The 15,723-nt window shown below is 40.6% G+C and overlaps 1 protein-coding gene across 3 annotated transcripts in view; it reads left to right on the forward strand.

The window, feature by feature from the left end:
• LOC139461083 (probable nuclear hormone receptor HR3) overlaps positions 1–15,723 on the forward strand; it is a 66,396-nt gene that overhangs the window by 25,654 nt on the left and 25,019 nt on the right. For 2 of the 3 annotated variants that reach the window (XM_071242609.1, XM_071242611.1), the window contains 3 exons: positions 9,486–9,571; positions 10,522–10,663; positions 12,008–12,176. In XM_071242609.1, the coding sequence (XP_071098710.1) occupies positions 9,486–9,571; positions 10,522–10,663; positions 12,008–12,176 (397 nt within the window). The remainder of the gene's footprint in view (positions 1–9,485; positions 9,572–10,521; positions 10,664–12,007; positions 12,177–15,723) is intronic. The other variant, XM_071242610.1, reaches the window with a different exon arrangement.

Below are 15,723 nucleotides of genomic sequence, written 5' to 3' on the forward strand. Positions count from 1 at the left end.
TCTGATATGTATCACGATACCTTGCTCATGATCCGATATGTATCACGATACCTTGCTCATGATCCGATATGTATCACGATACCTTGCTCATGATCCGATATGTATCACGATACCTTGCTCATGATCCGATATGTATCACGATACCTTGCTCATGATCCGATACGTCTCACGATACCTTGCTCATGATCCGATACGTATCATGATCAGATACGTGTCACGATACCTTGCTCATGATCCGATACGTCTCACGATACCTTGCTCATGATCCGATACGTATCATGATCAGATACGTGTCACGATACCTTGCTCATGGTCAGATACGTATCATGATCTGATACATGTCACGATACCTTGCTCATGATCTGATACGTGTCACGATACTTGCAGGGTCTCTTATCTGTGGTGTTTAAGCCATCTTTTTCATAGACAGGATGGCTAAATACCTGGCACAGACGATTTACAGTTGGCAGTGTCAAGTATGGCACAATGGATGAAAATATTTACGTTTTCCCCACTCATTTTCCCCAGTAATAAGGGTTTGGTGTAACATTTATGAAAGAATACATTTAAGGTAAGAATCGATCCATTTTACTTGGTGTGAAATTGTGATAAACACTTGGATCGAGTAGTAAAACATCGCGATCCACCGATGCATCAGTGTATGGTCCCACTATCACTTTGGGTATTGAATGTATTTTTACTCCATAGGACTCATTCTACTGGTACTTTTTAACCAAGACCTTTCAGGGGTATATAGTTATACCGAGGTTCCGTCCGTCCGTCCGTCCGTCCGAAAACTTTATCTGCGCGATTTCTCTTAAACTATTCAGTGGATTCATCTCAAACTTAGTACATATAATCTTTGTCATATGGAGGGGTGCACCAGTGCAGATAAAAGCAAAAAATTGTTTTTATTAATTTTCCATTTTTTTAATGAATTTTTCAAGCCCTAACCCTATCCATTATTATTTGAAACTACTGACACACTCGGCAGGTCGGGGGTATTAGTGAGCCACGCTCACTTTTGCCCTTGTTAATAATAGTATTGTGTTCCATCTGTTCATGTGCTGCACCAAGCGTGCCACATATTGACATGACTTAGTTGCATGAAGCGAGACTATGCACTTTTGTGCATTATTCACTGCAGTAGAGTTCATGTTTGTGATATCTGCATTCGATCAGAAAAGCAAGAAAAGTACATGAGTTGTAATGGCTACACTGCGTAACTACTGACAGTGTTTTTATGATTTGGGAATTTTATATTGCTTGTGAAGAGGCGACTAACAGGATTGGTTGGTCAGACTCGCTGACTTTGTTGATGCATGTCATCGATCCAAATTGCGTCAAATGATGCTCATGATGTCAATCACTGGATTGTCTGGTCCAGACTCCATTATTTACAGACCGCCGCTATATAGCTGGAATATTGCTGAGTGCGGCGTTAAACAACAAACAAACAAATGTTATTTTGCCTGTTTATATATATAGCAAGCAACTCAAAATTAATTGTGTAACAGTGATTTATTATGCATATTTTACAGCAGCTAAACAAAACGTGTACAGCTGAGTTGTATCTCCATGCGATCGACATAACTATAACTGTACTTTTAACTGTACCAGTGACGCCTGCACCCCTTTGTTAGAATGGACTGGTCCATAATTTTGCCAGGTGGTCTCTGTATGCCAAGCCCCCTCATAAATAACTTGTAACTTTATATAAGATTCTCCGTTTTTTCAAAACACAACAGATTATGATTGTTTCACCTGTGTTCTTAATGTGAGGAAATATAGAAAATGTTATATTATTTTTTGTATATTTATTTTTTTCAACCTACCAACCTGACTCCTTTGGATTTTTCAGGGTTTTTTTGGTAGTTTTTCGTTTAAAGAATTTTGGCACTTTAAACACTTTTAGAGCTATGTTTAAAACACTGTCAAGGCTATGTTTCAAACACTGTTAGACCTATGTTTCAAACACTGGTGTTTGTATGTGATCCTTCAGGATAATCCACTATTATCCTGATTTGTTAAAAGGAATTCCTGTGTTATTCCTGTCCAGATCTGTGACAGCTGCTTGGACTGACCGCTGCGTACTTACGCCAGAGTTAATTATTGCTAAGAATAACATCCACTACATATTGGTAGACAAGGAGGCCATCTTGTGTCTTGTCATTACAAATCTTCTCACTGCACTGCAGAGAACAAGTTTTGTGAATATGGTTGGTTTTGGTTTTTGACATACCTTATTCGACGTAATAAGCGCCCCGCTCTAATAAGCGCCCACGACGATATTTGCAAATATATTGGCTTGTGAACAATCCCAATTAGCACCCCTTCCGATTGATCTATGTACACAAGACTTATTCATTCATGTATAATACGCACTCGTGTAGTATGCACCCTTTATTATGGAAAAATTAAATTCTGGAAAATATATCTGTCGTGTATGATACACACATACTTTTCTTTTTGTATCATTTCAGGCTGTCAGCATAAACTACGAAATTTACAATCTTTTAACTCTTTTTTTATTTTCTCACCAAAATTATATTTAAATAAGAGCCTCCTATTTCAAATTTTTAGAGCGCCCCGGGTGCTTCTTACGTCAAATACTGTAATCATCATCCGAGAACTATGCTCTGAAACAAGCATGGGTGGCCCACTACTCTAAGTTGCTGCAATTTTCTGTGCAGTTGTGTTTGTTTGCTAGGTGGGTTTGAATCTCGATTCACCCCTGATTATGTTTCTAGGTTTGTCAGCAGTTTACTGTGAAGATCGGGGGTAGAATAGGTCTTTAGGAATCCATGCTTGCCGTAACAGACAAGAGGCAACTAAAGGGATCGGGTTGTCATGCTCACTGACTTGGTTTGATGCATGTCATTGTATCCCAATTACATAGATCGATGCTCGTGATGTCAATCGATTAAGACTCGGATTAATTACAGATATCTGAATATTGCTGTGTGCAGCGTTAAACAACAAACATTTGTTTTGCCAAAGTTATAAATGTCTGAGACCTGCATCACTTTCAAGCCAACACACTATGACTTACCTCAAATACTGTTCAAAGCAGCGTCAAACCAAATCCTACCACAAATTTTGAAAGAATATGATTTTGATTTAACTGCGCTAAATCTAACATTTGAAACCTCACCCTAGTGACACTACGAGTTAGGTTCCAAATTCAATTTAGCATGCTTAAATCTACTGGTAACCCCACTCTCTATTTAAAAGAAGGTTTGTTCATCTCCGAGGAAACCTGTTATGTAACTATGAAAACATCCACAAAAATTTTGATTCTTATAAGACTAATTCACCGGCAAAGCATCTCCACATGCATATCTGCTCATGCTGACCATTTATCCTTCCTCCCAGCACTAATGGACAAAGCTGACCGCACGATGACCCATCGTTGCTATTATTGGCTAGTTTGTATAGCTGCCTCGACCACTTGCTGCCAGGCAGTATGGCTCAATATTACGCTGTCATGCAGCGTGATAAATTTGTTATCGCAACAGTGCCAGTATTGAATGCTTCCTCTTTCGCTTTAATGGTTCTCTGGGTTTCAATAATGAAATAACCATAATCACCATTATCATCAGTTACATGGAATATTCTGTGGACGTGATTGTTTCTGTTGTTTCAACATCGTGTGCTTGTTCGTGACAGGATTTATTGAATGCGAGTAAGAACAGCTGCAATTCTTTGTCGAATAGCATCTACTGTATGTAATGCCATTATTGAATAAATGTTGTTTAAATGACAGCGGCCTGGGGGTAATAAAGTCGGGTCAGGCAAACTTGTGGTTGATAGTATGAGCAGTGATTGATGCTGTCCAGATACAATCACACGGAATTTAACCAGGTCACATTGAACCTGATCCTCATGATAATGCTCTTATGTTGGTGCTGGAGACCAATTGTGTCCTATCATTATGAAAATTTGATTTGAGTGTTGTTATATCTGGACTGTAATTTTAGTACACTGAGCATAATTTTACAAGTCTTTCGGACTAGTGGCATTAGCCATTTCACCACACCACCACACCACCACACCACCACACCACACCACACCACACTACCACACCACACCACACCACACCACACTACCACACCACACCACACCACACCTACAGTATACAGGAGGATGATTTTCGTGGTGGTCACTGCGTGGCCTTCACTACTGATTGGACTTGACTGATAGGGAAGGTTGTTTGTCGGGGATGTTGGCAAGGATGTAGCCTATGCTGTTACTGTCGAAGCAGGCTTGATGTATGTGCTGTAATTAGATCATGTTACAAACACCACGTGGTACGACTGCCACACAAAGTGTGTTCTGAAAAACAGGCTGAATGTATGGTTACTTGTGTCAGAGTTCGGATTGTAGTTGGCGAAACAAGTTGTCATCAACATTTTTGTACAGAATGATCATAATAGCTACAATACAGGGTTAGACATTGGCACTAGTCCTGTAGTCCTTGCCAAACTGCCCAATAGTTAAGGTATCATAAGGACTAGTAGACATCTGCCATTTTTAAGGGTTTTGTTATATGTTACGATTATAAGGACTAGCAGCGTTCGAAATTGGCACCAGTCCTGTAGTCGTTGCCAACTGCCATGTTATCATTATGAGGACTAGTGGACTAAAAATCTTAATTGCTACCGATACAATAGAGGAAATTTGTTTTTGACCCAGAACTCGTCATGTGCCAAACATCATGTGCCAACAAATCCTGTCTGGTAGCCTGAGCTTGTTACTTGACATCACAGTGGTAGAAACTAACATGTTTAGTCCACTAGTCCTATGGTAATATATAGCAAAACCCATAAAAATGGCAAATTTCTACTAGCACCCGTGAAGATTCTGGGGTAGAATAGGTCTTCAGCAACCCATGCTTGCCCTAAAAGGCGACTATGCTTGTCGTAAAAGGCGACTAACGACTAACTAACGGGATCAGGTGGTCAGGCTCGCTGACTTGGTTGATACATGTCATCGATTCCAAATGCGTGGATCGATGCTCATGATGTCAATCACTGGATTGTCTGGTCCAGACTCGATTATTTTACATAGCTGGAATATTGCTGAGTGCGGCGTTAAACAACAAACAAACAAACAATACTAGGCCTTATGGTACCTTAACTATTTGGCAGTTTGGCAAGGGCTACAGGACTAGTGCCAGTTTCTATCGCTGCATCATTACAGTTGATTGTTACTGATGATATGCGGATAAGCTGACTTTAAGTGGACCGGCCTCGGGCCAATGGCTGCATATGTAAAGGGAAAATATACGTAGAAATTTCTCTTGACCAGACAGATTGAGTTCATTCTTTTTGGTGGCGAGTGGCAACTACAGATCAGGTTGATGATGTGTCAGTTGTTTTTGTTAAGATGGATAATACATGACAATAATTATTGAAATGACCCATAAGGGTTCAATTAATGGTGCCCCTCTCCAGCTCACCTGGCTCTGTGGGGGTGCCAGGCATGAAGATGGCAGTCCCTTAGAGACCACAGTAGAGACCTCCACGTAAGCTAAGTACAGTGGACTGTGTTTAAAACGAACACGCTTTTAACGAACTGACCGATGTAAGATATTTTTCGTCCTTGCCATTTGTTGTATACATGCTGCAGGGATAATTCTAGGGTGGGGCCTTGTGCTTTCAGCCCCTAAATTTTCTCTCTCTCTCTCTCTCTCTCTCTCTCTCTCTCTCTCTCTCTCTCTCTCTCTCTCTCTCTCTCTCTCTCTCTCTCTCTCTCTCTCTCTCTCTCTCTCATACTTTTTGGACAGTGAATTATTATCAATTGATATATTGTGGTGATACTTTGGGTCAATGAATATAAATTTGCAAACAACACCTTTCATGGAAGGTATTTATAAATTAATTTCTACTTCTACTAGTCCACAAAAGTGATCTGAGTTGCCATCTACCTAGGCTTCAGCCACTACTCCGAAGCCTGAGTCTAGTAAGATTTGTTCTGGTCCAGGAAGACAATCTCAATACTAGTGCATAAACTAAAACTGAAATAATCTGAAAGTAATGCCAAAGTACTTTTGGGGCACAGACTGAAGTCCACAAGGAAATGCCACTGCTCACTATCTTCAGACCAGCGGACAGTTTTCAACCTGTTGGTCGCGGGGTTAGGCTGATTGTTTACAGGTGGCCATGGTATTGATGAAATATTGCTAATTAGCGTGTATAACAGTTACTCCATTGATTCAATTTCATATCTAATAATCAGAACTATGCAATTATGATTTATATTTCGGTTAGGCTATACACATAGAATGAGATGCTGTGTTTGTCAGATTTGCTGTTTTTGTCAGTGAACTCGATTGGCACGGCATGTGCAGCATGAAATTAGTTGGTTTGGTTGTTGTTTAACACTGCACTCAGCACTATACCAGCTATATGACGGCGGTCTGGAAATAATCGAGTCTGGAACAGACAATCCAGTGATTAATATCATGAGCATCGATCCACGCAATTGGGATCGATGACATGAATCTACCAAGTCAGTGAGCCTGACCACCCAATCCCGTTAAACGCCTCTCACGACAAGCATATTCGCCTTTTACGGCAAGCATGGGTTGCTGAAGACGTATTCTACCCCGGATCTTCACAGTCAACTGCTGACAAACCTAGAAACATAATCAGGGGTGAATCGAGATTCAAACCCACGATAAAAGTGTCAGTCACACCTAGTAAACAAACACAACTGCACAGCGTGAAATAATATTCATCTCAGACATGGAATTGGAATTCATTATCAACAAGAAATTATTTTTTTTCAAAACACAACATTGCTTTTTAAAGGAGGGAATATACATCAGCTATAATATTTGGGGGGGTAATTGGAACATATTTCTCTGTGTAGAGTTGTATCCCTTAGTCGCGGCAGGATCAGATGATTGTGGTTTCTAAGTCACAGATTTGCGCTGATTTGTCAGGACTATTAGTGATAGAAACTTAACAGTTTTAGACCACTAGTCCTTATAATGATAACATATAGCAAAACCCTTAACAAAGGGCAAATTTCTATAAGTCCTCGGACACCCTCACTATTGGGCAGTTTGGCAAGGACAATAGGACTAGTGTCAAGTTCTAACACTGACTATAACTGTGTTTAGTTGTGTCATCAAAGTGGTAAATGTTTAACATCTTCATCCCTCCACAGAAAGCTGACACGCCATGCTATAAATGTAACACTATCCAGTCAGCCAATGTATACGACTAAGGGACACAACTCTCTCACTGACTGATTAGGGATAATTAAAATGTCGAATGAAAAATGTGTGTTGGCGATAACTGGACCAGGTCCCTCTGACACAAAATAATATGTGGAAGATTGTGACTCCCATACTTCAATAGTTATTACCTTGGACAAAGGAAAAATGTTACATGTAATTTAGGAAATGTTATGTGTATGAGTGGTGTGTGCAAAATATGATACAGTCCTGAGGCCAATCTCACATATAATAAATCACCAGTGAGTTGTAACATCACTGACAAAAAGGGATTCAGTAAAGCAAATTATCAATTTATCATGGCCTTAATTTTCTGTCCCGTGTTTATCACAAACCAGGATCTCGTACCTTGCGAGGAAATTAAATAATGCCGGACTGACACATGTGGCTGGTTGTCTGTCATCAGCCATATGTGACCACACTGTGGTGTTGTGACAGTTTGTACATTTCCTGGGTCCGTACATAGCTGTTGGTTGCAGGCTGTAACAATAGGGGTCAGGGTATGACATACATTCCTCACAGATGGTCCTCCTGGGCGTTTGGTTATAGATTGATATATATTATATAACAAATTCTTTATTAGATATCCCAGTTCAGCAATAGAAATAATAATTTTAGTCCACTAGGTCTTACATAGATAACAGAAAGCAAAACATTTAATAATGGCAAATTTGTACTACCGTATTCGACGTAATAAGCACCGCGCTCTAATAAGTGCCTACAGCGATATTTGCTAATATATTGGCTAGTGAACAATCCCAATCAGCACCCCTTCCGATTGATTATTGTACACAAGACTTATTTATTCGCGTATAATACGCACTCATTTGTTATATCACCCTTAATAATGGGCAATTAAATTCTGGAAAAATATATCTGTCGTATGTAAACATTTCAGGCTGTTAGCATAAACCACGAAATTTACGATCTTTCAACTCAAAATAATATTCTAATAAGCGCCCCCTATTTCTAATTTTGAGAGCGCACTGGGTGCTTATTTCATTGTCAGTGTTATTAGAGGTGAGGTGAGATGAAATGGGGTTTAACGTTGTGTCCAAGATTATTGCACTTATATAGCAATGAGCGTGTCTGTGTGTGTGTGTGTGTGTGTGTGTGTGTGTGTGTGTGTGTGTGTGTGTGTGTGTGTACTAGGCCGGACGGATGCCGATTTATAGTGCTAGCCCACTGAGATACCATGCTGCAGTTTAACATGAATACCCCACTCAGACACAGTATACTGACTCCGAGGCGACCAGCCCTAGTTTTAGGCCCTTAATTCCCGAGGGCCAGACAGAGTAACAACAAGTACCATCTTTTAACGTCTTTTGGTATGACATGGCCAGGGATCAAACCCCAGACCTTTCGCTCTCCGGGCGGACGCTCTACCACTAGACCACGGAGGGTTGTCATACAGCGTTAGAAATTGGCACTAGCCCTATAGTCCTTCCAAACTGCCCAATAGTAAAGGTATCATAGGGACACCTTTGTCCAGAACAAAAGATGTCCCGTATTGGTATGTCCTCAGATCTCTGTTTACCCGTAATGGTATGTCCTCAGATCTTTGTTTACCCGTAATGGGATGTCCACAGATCTTTGTTTACCCGTAATGGTATGTCCTCAGATCTTTGTTTACCCGTAATGGGATGTCCACAGATCTTTGTTTACCCGTAATGGGCTGTCCTCAGATCTTTGTTTACCTGTAATGGTATGTCCTCAGATCTTTGTTTACCCATAATGGGATGTCCACAGATCTTTGTTTACCCGTAATGGGCTGTCATCAGATCTTTGTTTACCCGTAATGGGCTGTCCTCAGATCTTTGTTTAGTGATAGCGAGAACTAGGATCTGAACTTTATGAGATTGCAGCAGATGTAGACGGACACATCAGGCATAGACCAACATGGCAGATGTGGACGGACAAAGCAGACATTGACGGACACGGCAGACGTAGGTGGACACAGCAGGCATAGACCGACATGGCAGACGTAGACGGACACAGCAGGCGTAGACGGATATAGCAGACATAGATGGACACAGCAGGCATAGACCGACATGGCAGACGTAGACGGACACAGCAGGCGTAGACGGATATAGCAGTCATAGATGGACACAGCAGACATAGACGGACATGGCAGACAGAAAAAATACAAAGGGGGATTTTTATATCTGTGCTTTGTGTTCTAGTTCCATTTCACAATTACAAAGTCTTGCCGAACTAATTGTTTTATTTTATTTTGCAGCCCAGATTGAAGTCATCCCGTGCAAAGTGTGCGGGGACAAGTCATCGGGCGTTCATTATGGCGTTATCACATGTGAAGGCTGCAAGGTAAGTCCAGCCAAACAGACCCATTGCCAAAACTGGTGTTCCTCAACCGTATATTACTGACCTCCAGAGCCCTTCATTGTCACAAGTGATGGATCATTTACCCCTTTGGGAAGAAATCATGTAAAAGATGTCAATTGTTTCATCACCCATGAGAATCTGATAAATTGTATTGATTGGTCACCTGGGACAACCAGAAATTGATTTCCGCTTTTGAGAAGATAAAGATTACTATGTAAGTGAACACATTTCTTGATATCCAGATTAATTGTTAAGCCTTCCTCCCGAGGCAAGGGAGATAACTGACTATAAAAGTCCAGTTTCCACCCTTGCCGAACTAGGCTGGAATTTCTGGGCTCGATTGTAGCGCCACCAGTGGCTATTACGAGTTATGTCCCTTCTATGCCCCTTCTACTGACCAATCAGATTCCACCTCTGATATGACTTGCATTTGCTTCAAACAAAATGGCGGCGCCGAGTCAAGATGATCTGATCGATGATCAAACTATATGTTGTAATAAAACAGGTCTTACCTTGTAAAGTGCATCAAATCATGTGAGCACCTTGATTGAAAACGTGAATAGATTAGTGTAATCCATGTTGTTTACGAACCAGATGTCAATTTCGGTACGCGATTTTGATTGGACTATGCATAGACTCATTAGTCAAGCCAAAATATGACTCCATAATTGCAGCCTAGTTTAGCAAAGGGTGGAAACTGCGCTTTCAGAGTTAGTTAGCTCCCTTTGCCATGGGAAGATGTTCTTAAGTTGGATTCAGAGATTGGATCCTGAGTCTTGAGTTTGGACCTTGAGTGTGGATCTAGAGATTTGATTAAAAAAATGCATCGAGAGATTAGATCTTGAGTGTTAGATGGGATCCTGCCATGAACATATCAAGTAAGTTATAATGAATGAATTAGTATTTGTCATATTCGTTACTATATTTTCCAGGGTTTCTTCCGGAGGAGTCAGTCCGGCCCAGTTAACTACCAATGTCCTCGAAACAAGAACTGTGTAATAGACAGAGTCAACAGGAATCGGTGCCAGTACTGTCGACTACAAAAGTGTATAGCACTTGGCATGTCCAGAGATGGTGAGTTGCTATAGCAACGAAGATGCTGCAAAGGCAATAACTTGGCAACAACTTTGGGTACAATAATACATAACCAATACTATTGGGCACCGATAGACAAACAACTAACATGCTGCAATTCTGAAGAGTTGTCTCCCTTAGGAGTGCCAGGATCCTAAGGTCTTGTGATCGAATCCCAAGTCACATTGATTTTGATTAGGAGTGTTACAATATATATGAAACTACCGATCTATTGCAATTGTTTGCTCTACAATCGCACTATTTTGATAGGAATTTGAAAATGCCAATGGTGATGTCGATAGTGTGCATAACAATAGATAGTTTCAATAGCTGCAATTAGTTATAAATAAAACCTAAATTATGCAAATTCCAAACTTGCCTCTGTCCACACAGTTGGTTACCAAGAATTAGGACAACTTGAGATTTAGAGTTACTTCCCTTTGGTTTGAGTAGCAATGGGGGCAAGTGGCCATCTTTGAGATTACATCACATTGATTAACAGTTAAAAGTTTACCACTATTGCAATACTATTGCAATACTATTGCAGTACTATTGCAGTACTATTGCAGTACTATTGCAGTAGTGTGGCTACTATTGCCATACAATTGCAGTGGTAAAAATAGCCCCAATAGTCACCCCCAATTATCATCGTAGGTTTGCCACCACCATACCAATGCTTGTGAGTTTACCAAGTGTTAAGATCTGCATCACTTTGGCAGCGATAGAAATTGGCACTAGTCCTTTAGTCCTTGCCAAACTGTCCAATAGTTAAGGTGTCATAAGGACTTGTAGAAATTTGCCCATGTTTAAGGGTTTTGGTATATATTATAAGGACCAGTGGACTGAGAATGTTAGTTTCTATCGCTGACTTTTGGTGTCCCCCCACATTAAGCTGATACACTGTATTGCAACAGAAACACTATGTGGCCATTTAGGAGAGTAATATTTTATTATTTCTTTATTTTAATAAAATATTACTGAAGGATATTTATGTTAATATGTCATTTTCAAATGAATATACTGATCAATTATAAATGTTTTCTTTAATTATGTTAATAATTCAAAAACCCATGAAGATTTGGGGTAAGATTATAGGTTCCCACGAACTTGAGCCTGTCACTAAAGGTCACTAAATGGATTGAGAGGTGAGGCTTTCTGTCTTGATTGAAGCATGTCATTTTATCCCAAGTGCGTGGATCGATGCTCATGATGTCAATCATTGGATTGTCTGGTACAGACTCAAATATGTGTCATTTAGGTGAAATATTCCTGAGTACAGCATTAAACAACAAACAAACATTAAATAAATCACGACAATATTCAAGCTGACCATATCAATTCCAGCTGTGAAGTTTGGTCGAATGTCCAAGAAACAAAGAGAGAAAGTTGAAGACGAAGCCAACATGGTGAAACAAGGGCGCCTCAACGGGTATGATGGTCTTCAAACCCCATTTCCAACAAACAACAACATTAACAACATCAACAACAACAACAACAATCATCAGTTTGTAACGTAAGCTTCTTGAGTTCGTTTGCCGCAGTTAACAATTGGTCAAAAAAAGAATTCTGCATTTTCTGTCAGCTGTGAATTTAAAGAGGCTCTCTTGGCAGGGAATAATGCTTGTGCAAGCAGTGTATAAACATCTGTATCACGCTAGCTGAGACACTTGGTTGAAAGAATGCACGGGGCCTTCATGTTAGTCTTGTTAAGTACAGCACAGGAGACCTCTTTATTTCATAGTAGACTATGATAAGCTGGGTATTTAATTATATATGGATGTTAGAAACATTAAACTGTGAAAAGAGCATTTAGTGCTGCTTAAAGTGGACGACTTGTATTTGCAAAATCATTGTAGCAGGTGCAAAGTTGCTATTTTTCCTTATTTCACAAAATTTCTCATCTTTCTGAGACAAATTTCCCTCTTATCTAAGGAAACTATTTACCTGGCAAGACATTAGAAAAAGACAAAATGAGAATCCAGACATAAAAACATACCTAGTTTATTATTGGTATTGTCTCAAGGTACCGTATTCGACGTAATATGCGCCCGGGGCGCTCTCAAAATTAGAAATAGGGGGCTCTCATTAGAATATAATTTTGGTTGAAAGATCGTAAATTTTGTAGTTTATGCTGACAGCCTGAAATGATACAAAAGAAAAGTATGTGCATATCATACACGACAGATATATTTTCCAGAATTTAATTGGCCGTAATTAAGGGTGCATGTAACATGAATGCGTATTATACACAAAAATATAAGTATTGTGTACACTGATCACTCGAAAGGGGTGCTAATTTGGATTGTTCACTAGCTGTGGGCGTTTATTACGTTGAATACGGTGTTAATATCTTGATAAACCCAGCATTAATATATTTTATTTTGAACATGAAAATGCAGAACTCTTATGAATGCCAATGAGTCGGCCACTGTTGACAAGACATGTTGTGTTGCTAATAGTATCAGTGATATTGTACAGGACAGGAGTAAATCGGCTGTAATCTCTCATGTGCTAAAGGAATGGCCATTGACAGGGCTACCATTGGGATGGTTGCCTTTAACCTCTTGCACAGCACAGTGAGTCGGGGCTTATTGAGAGATTACAGTGTCTTTTACGACCTCTTGTCTGACAATCAGTGGCAGATCTCATTGATGCTTGTGAGGTAGATCATAATGCATATCACCAAAAGCACCTGTATAGTCAGACTTGATGTCATGTTGTTTGGAACATTTCTTACTTTCATTTTTGTGGAAATTCTTTTGCATACTCTAGATAGATGGAAAATGGACCAAAATGACAAATGTCATTATTTGACTTTTTTTTATATTTAATGTAATGGAAAAAAACCTTGAACAGACTGAGAAAAAATAGTTGGTTCTGAGGCCATGATCCAGAGAGCCTAGTGTGAGGGGACTTTTGAAGCGAAAAAATTAGCACCGGATGTCAGAAGTTGTATTTTATTATGTTTGAGCCTGATGTTTATCTGTTGCATTTTACTGAGGATTTGGGCTGGGACGAGTCCAAGTTTACTACCTAGGTATTATCCGACCCTACCCAGGGACCCACCCCCTATTACCCGACCCTACCTGGGTACCCACCCCCTATTACCCGACCCTACCCAGGTACCCACCCCTATTACCCGACCCTACCCAGGTACCCACCCCCCTATCAGCCGACCCTACCCAGGAACCCATCCCTATTACCCGACCCTACCCAGGTACCCACCCCCCTATTACCCGACCCTAGTTGGGTACCCACCCCCCTACTACCCAACCCCACCTGGGTACCCACCCCCCTATTACCCAACCTACCCAGGGACCCAGCCCCTATTACCTGACCCTACCTGGGTAACCACCCCCCTATTACCCAACCTACCCAGGGACCCAGCCCCTATTACCCGACCCTACCTGGGGACCCACCCTCCTGTTACCCGACCCTACCCGGATACCCACTGTAGGTCTCAGGAGATGTCTCAACATGTCTGATTGGGAACATTTTTAGCATAGACCTGGCAAAACATATTTAGATACACGTATTAAACAATTTGGTCATTCATACACTGAAGTTGAATTAAGTTATATCTTTATTCAACCAAATGAAAAATCAGTAGAAATGGGTGCATAGTCAGAAAGAAATGCGAACATTAGTGACTTGTAGTGTTGTCTTAGTGCTGTATGGGCGTACTTCTGGAATATTTAAAATTTTCACAAAAAGGGCCCATGTCTGAAAATTCCTAGTGTGAACCCGGGGGATCGTTGCTCAATATATGTAACTGGATTGTCTGGTCCAGATAGGATTATATACAGGCTGCTGTCATATAGCTTGAATATTGCCTTAAACGAAATCAGCAGACATTAGGCTGAGCGACAGGTTGGAAGTCATCTGGTCTGAAGTTTATATTTCCTGTGATATAACTGTTAGGGCAGTGCCTCAAGCACACAACTCAGTCATTGTGTAGTATTTGGATGACACGAAAGGTATGCATTATGGTGTGCTTCATGCTTCTTATATCTTAGTTGCTGGTTCCACTGATTCTTTGATGTGTGTTTCATGTAGAATATAGATGCTGAGCTCTCCAGGCACTGGTGCTGTGTCCAAAACAGAATTCACAATAGTTAGATATCCACGATGCTACAAGAAACTCCCTGGTGATTCCAGGGTAGAATTGGTCCTTAGTATGCCATGATTGTCATACACCCATCTAGAATGAGGATCATGTGTCACAATAATGGCAGTGGTCAGTTCCCAAACTGGATTACAATAGTTAGATATCCACGATGCTACAAGAAACTCCCTGGTGATTCCGGGGTAGAATTGGTCCTTAGTATGCCATGATTGTCATACACCCATCTAGAATGAGGATCATGTGTCACAATAATGGCAGTGGTCAGTTCCCAAACTGGATTACAATAGTTAGATATCCACGATGCTACATGAAACTCCCTGGTGATTCCGGGGTAGAATCGGTCCTTAGTATGCCATGATTGTCATACACCCATCTAGAATGAGGATCATGTGTCACAATAGTGGCAGTGGTCAGTTCCCAAACTGGATTACAATAGTTAGATATCCACGATGCTACAAGAAACTCCCTGGTGATTCCGGGGTAGAATTGGTCCTTAGTATGCCATGATTGTCATACACCCATCTAGAATGAGGATCATGTGTCACAATAATGGCAGTGGTCAGTTCCCAAACTGGATTACAGTAGTTAGATATCTACGATGCTACATGAAACTCCCTGGTGATTCCAGGGTAGAATTGGTCCTTAGTATGCCATGATTGTCACACACCCATCTAGAATGAGGATCATGTGTCACAATAATGGCAGTGGTCAGTTCCCAAACTGGATTACAATAGTTAGATATCCACGATGCTACAAGAAACTCCCTGGTGATTCCGGGGTAGAATCGGTCCTTAGTATGCCATGATTATCATACACCCATCTAGAATGAGGATCATGTGTCACAATAATGGCACTGGACGTGTGCACCAAAGTAAATTACAAAGCTCCATCTGTGATTCCAGTGCAAAATCTGTCCTTAGTACGCCATGATTTT

The sequence above is a fragment of the Haliotis cracherodii genome, unplaced genomic scaffold (assembly GCF_022045235.1).
Source record: "Haliotis cracherodii isolate W230 unplaced genomic scaffold, xgHalCrac1.p SCAF_14, whole genome shotgun sequence".
Classification (NCBI taxonomy): domain Eukaryota; kingdom Metazoa; phylum Mollusca; class Gastropoda; order Lepetellida; family Haliotidae; genus Haliotis; species Haliotis cracherodii.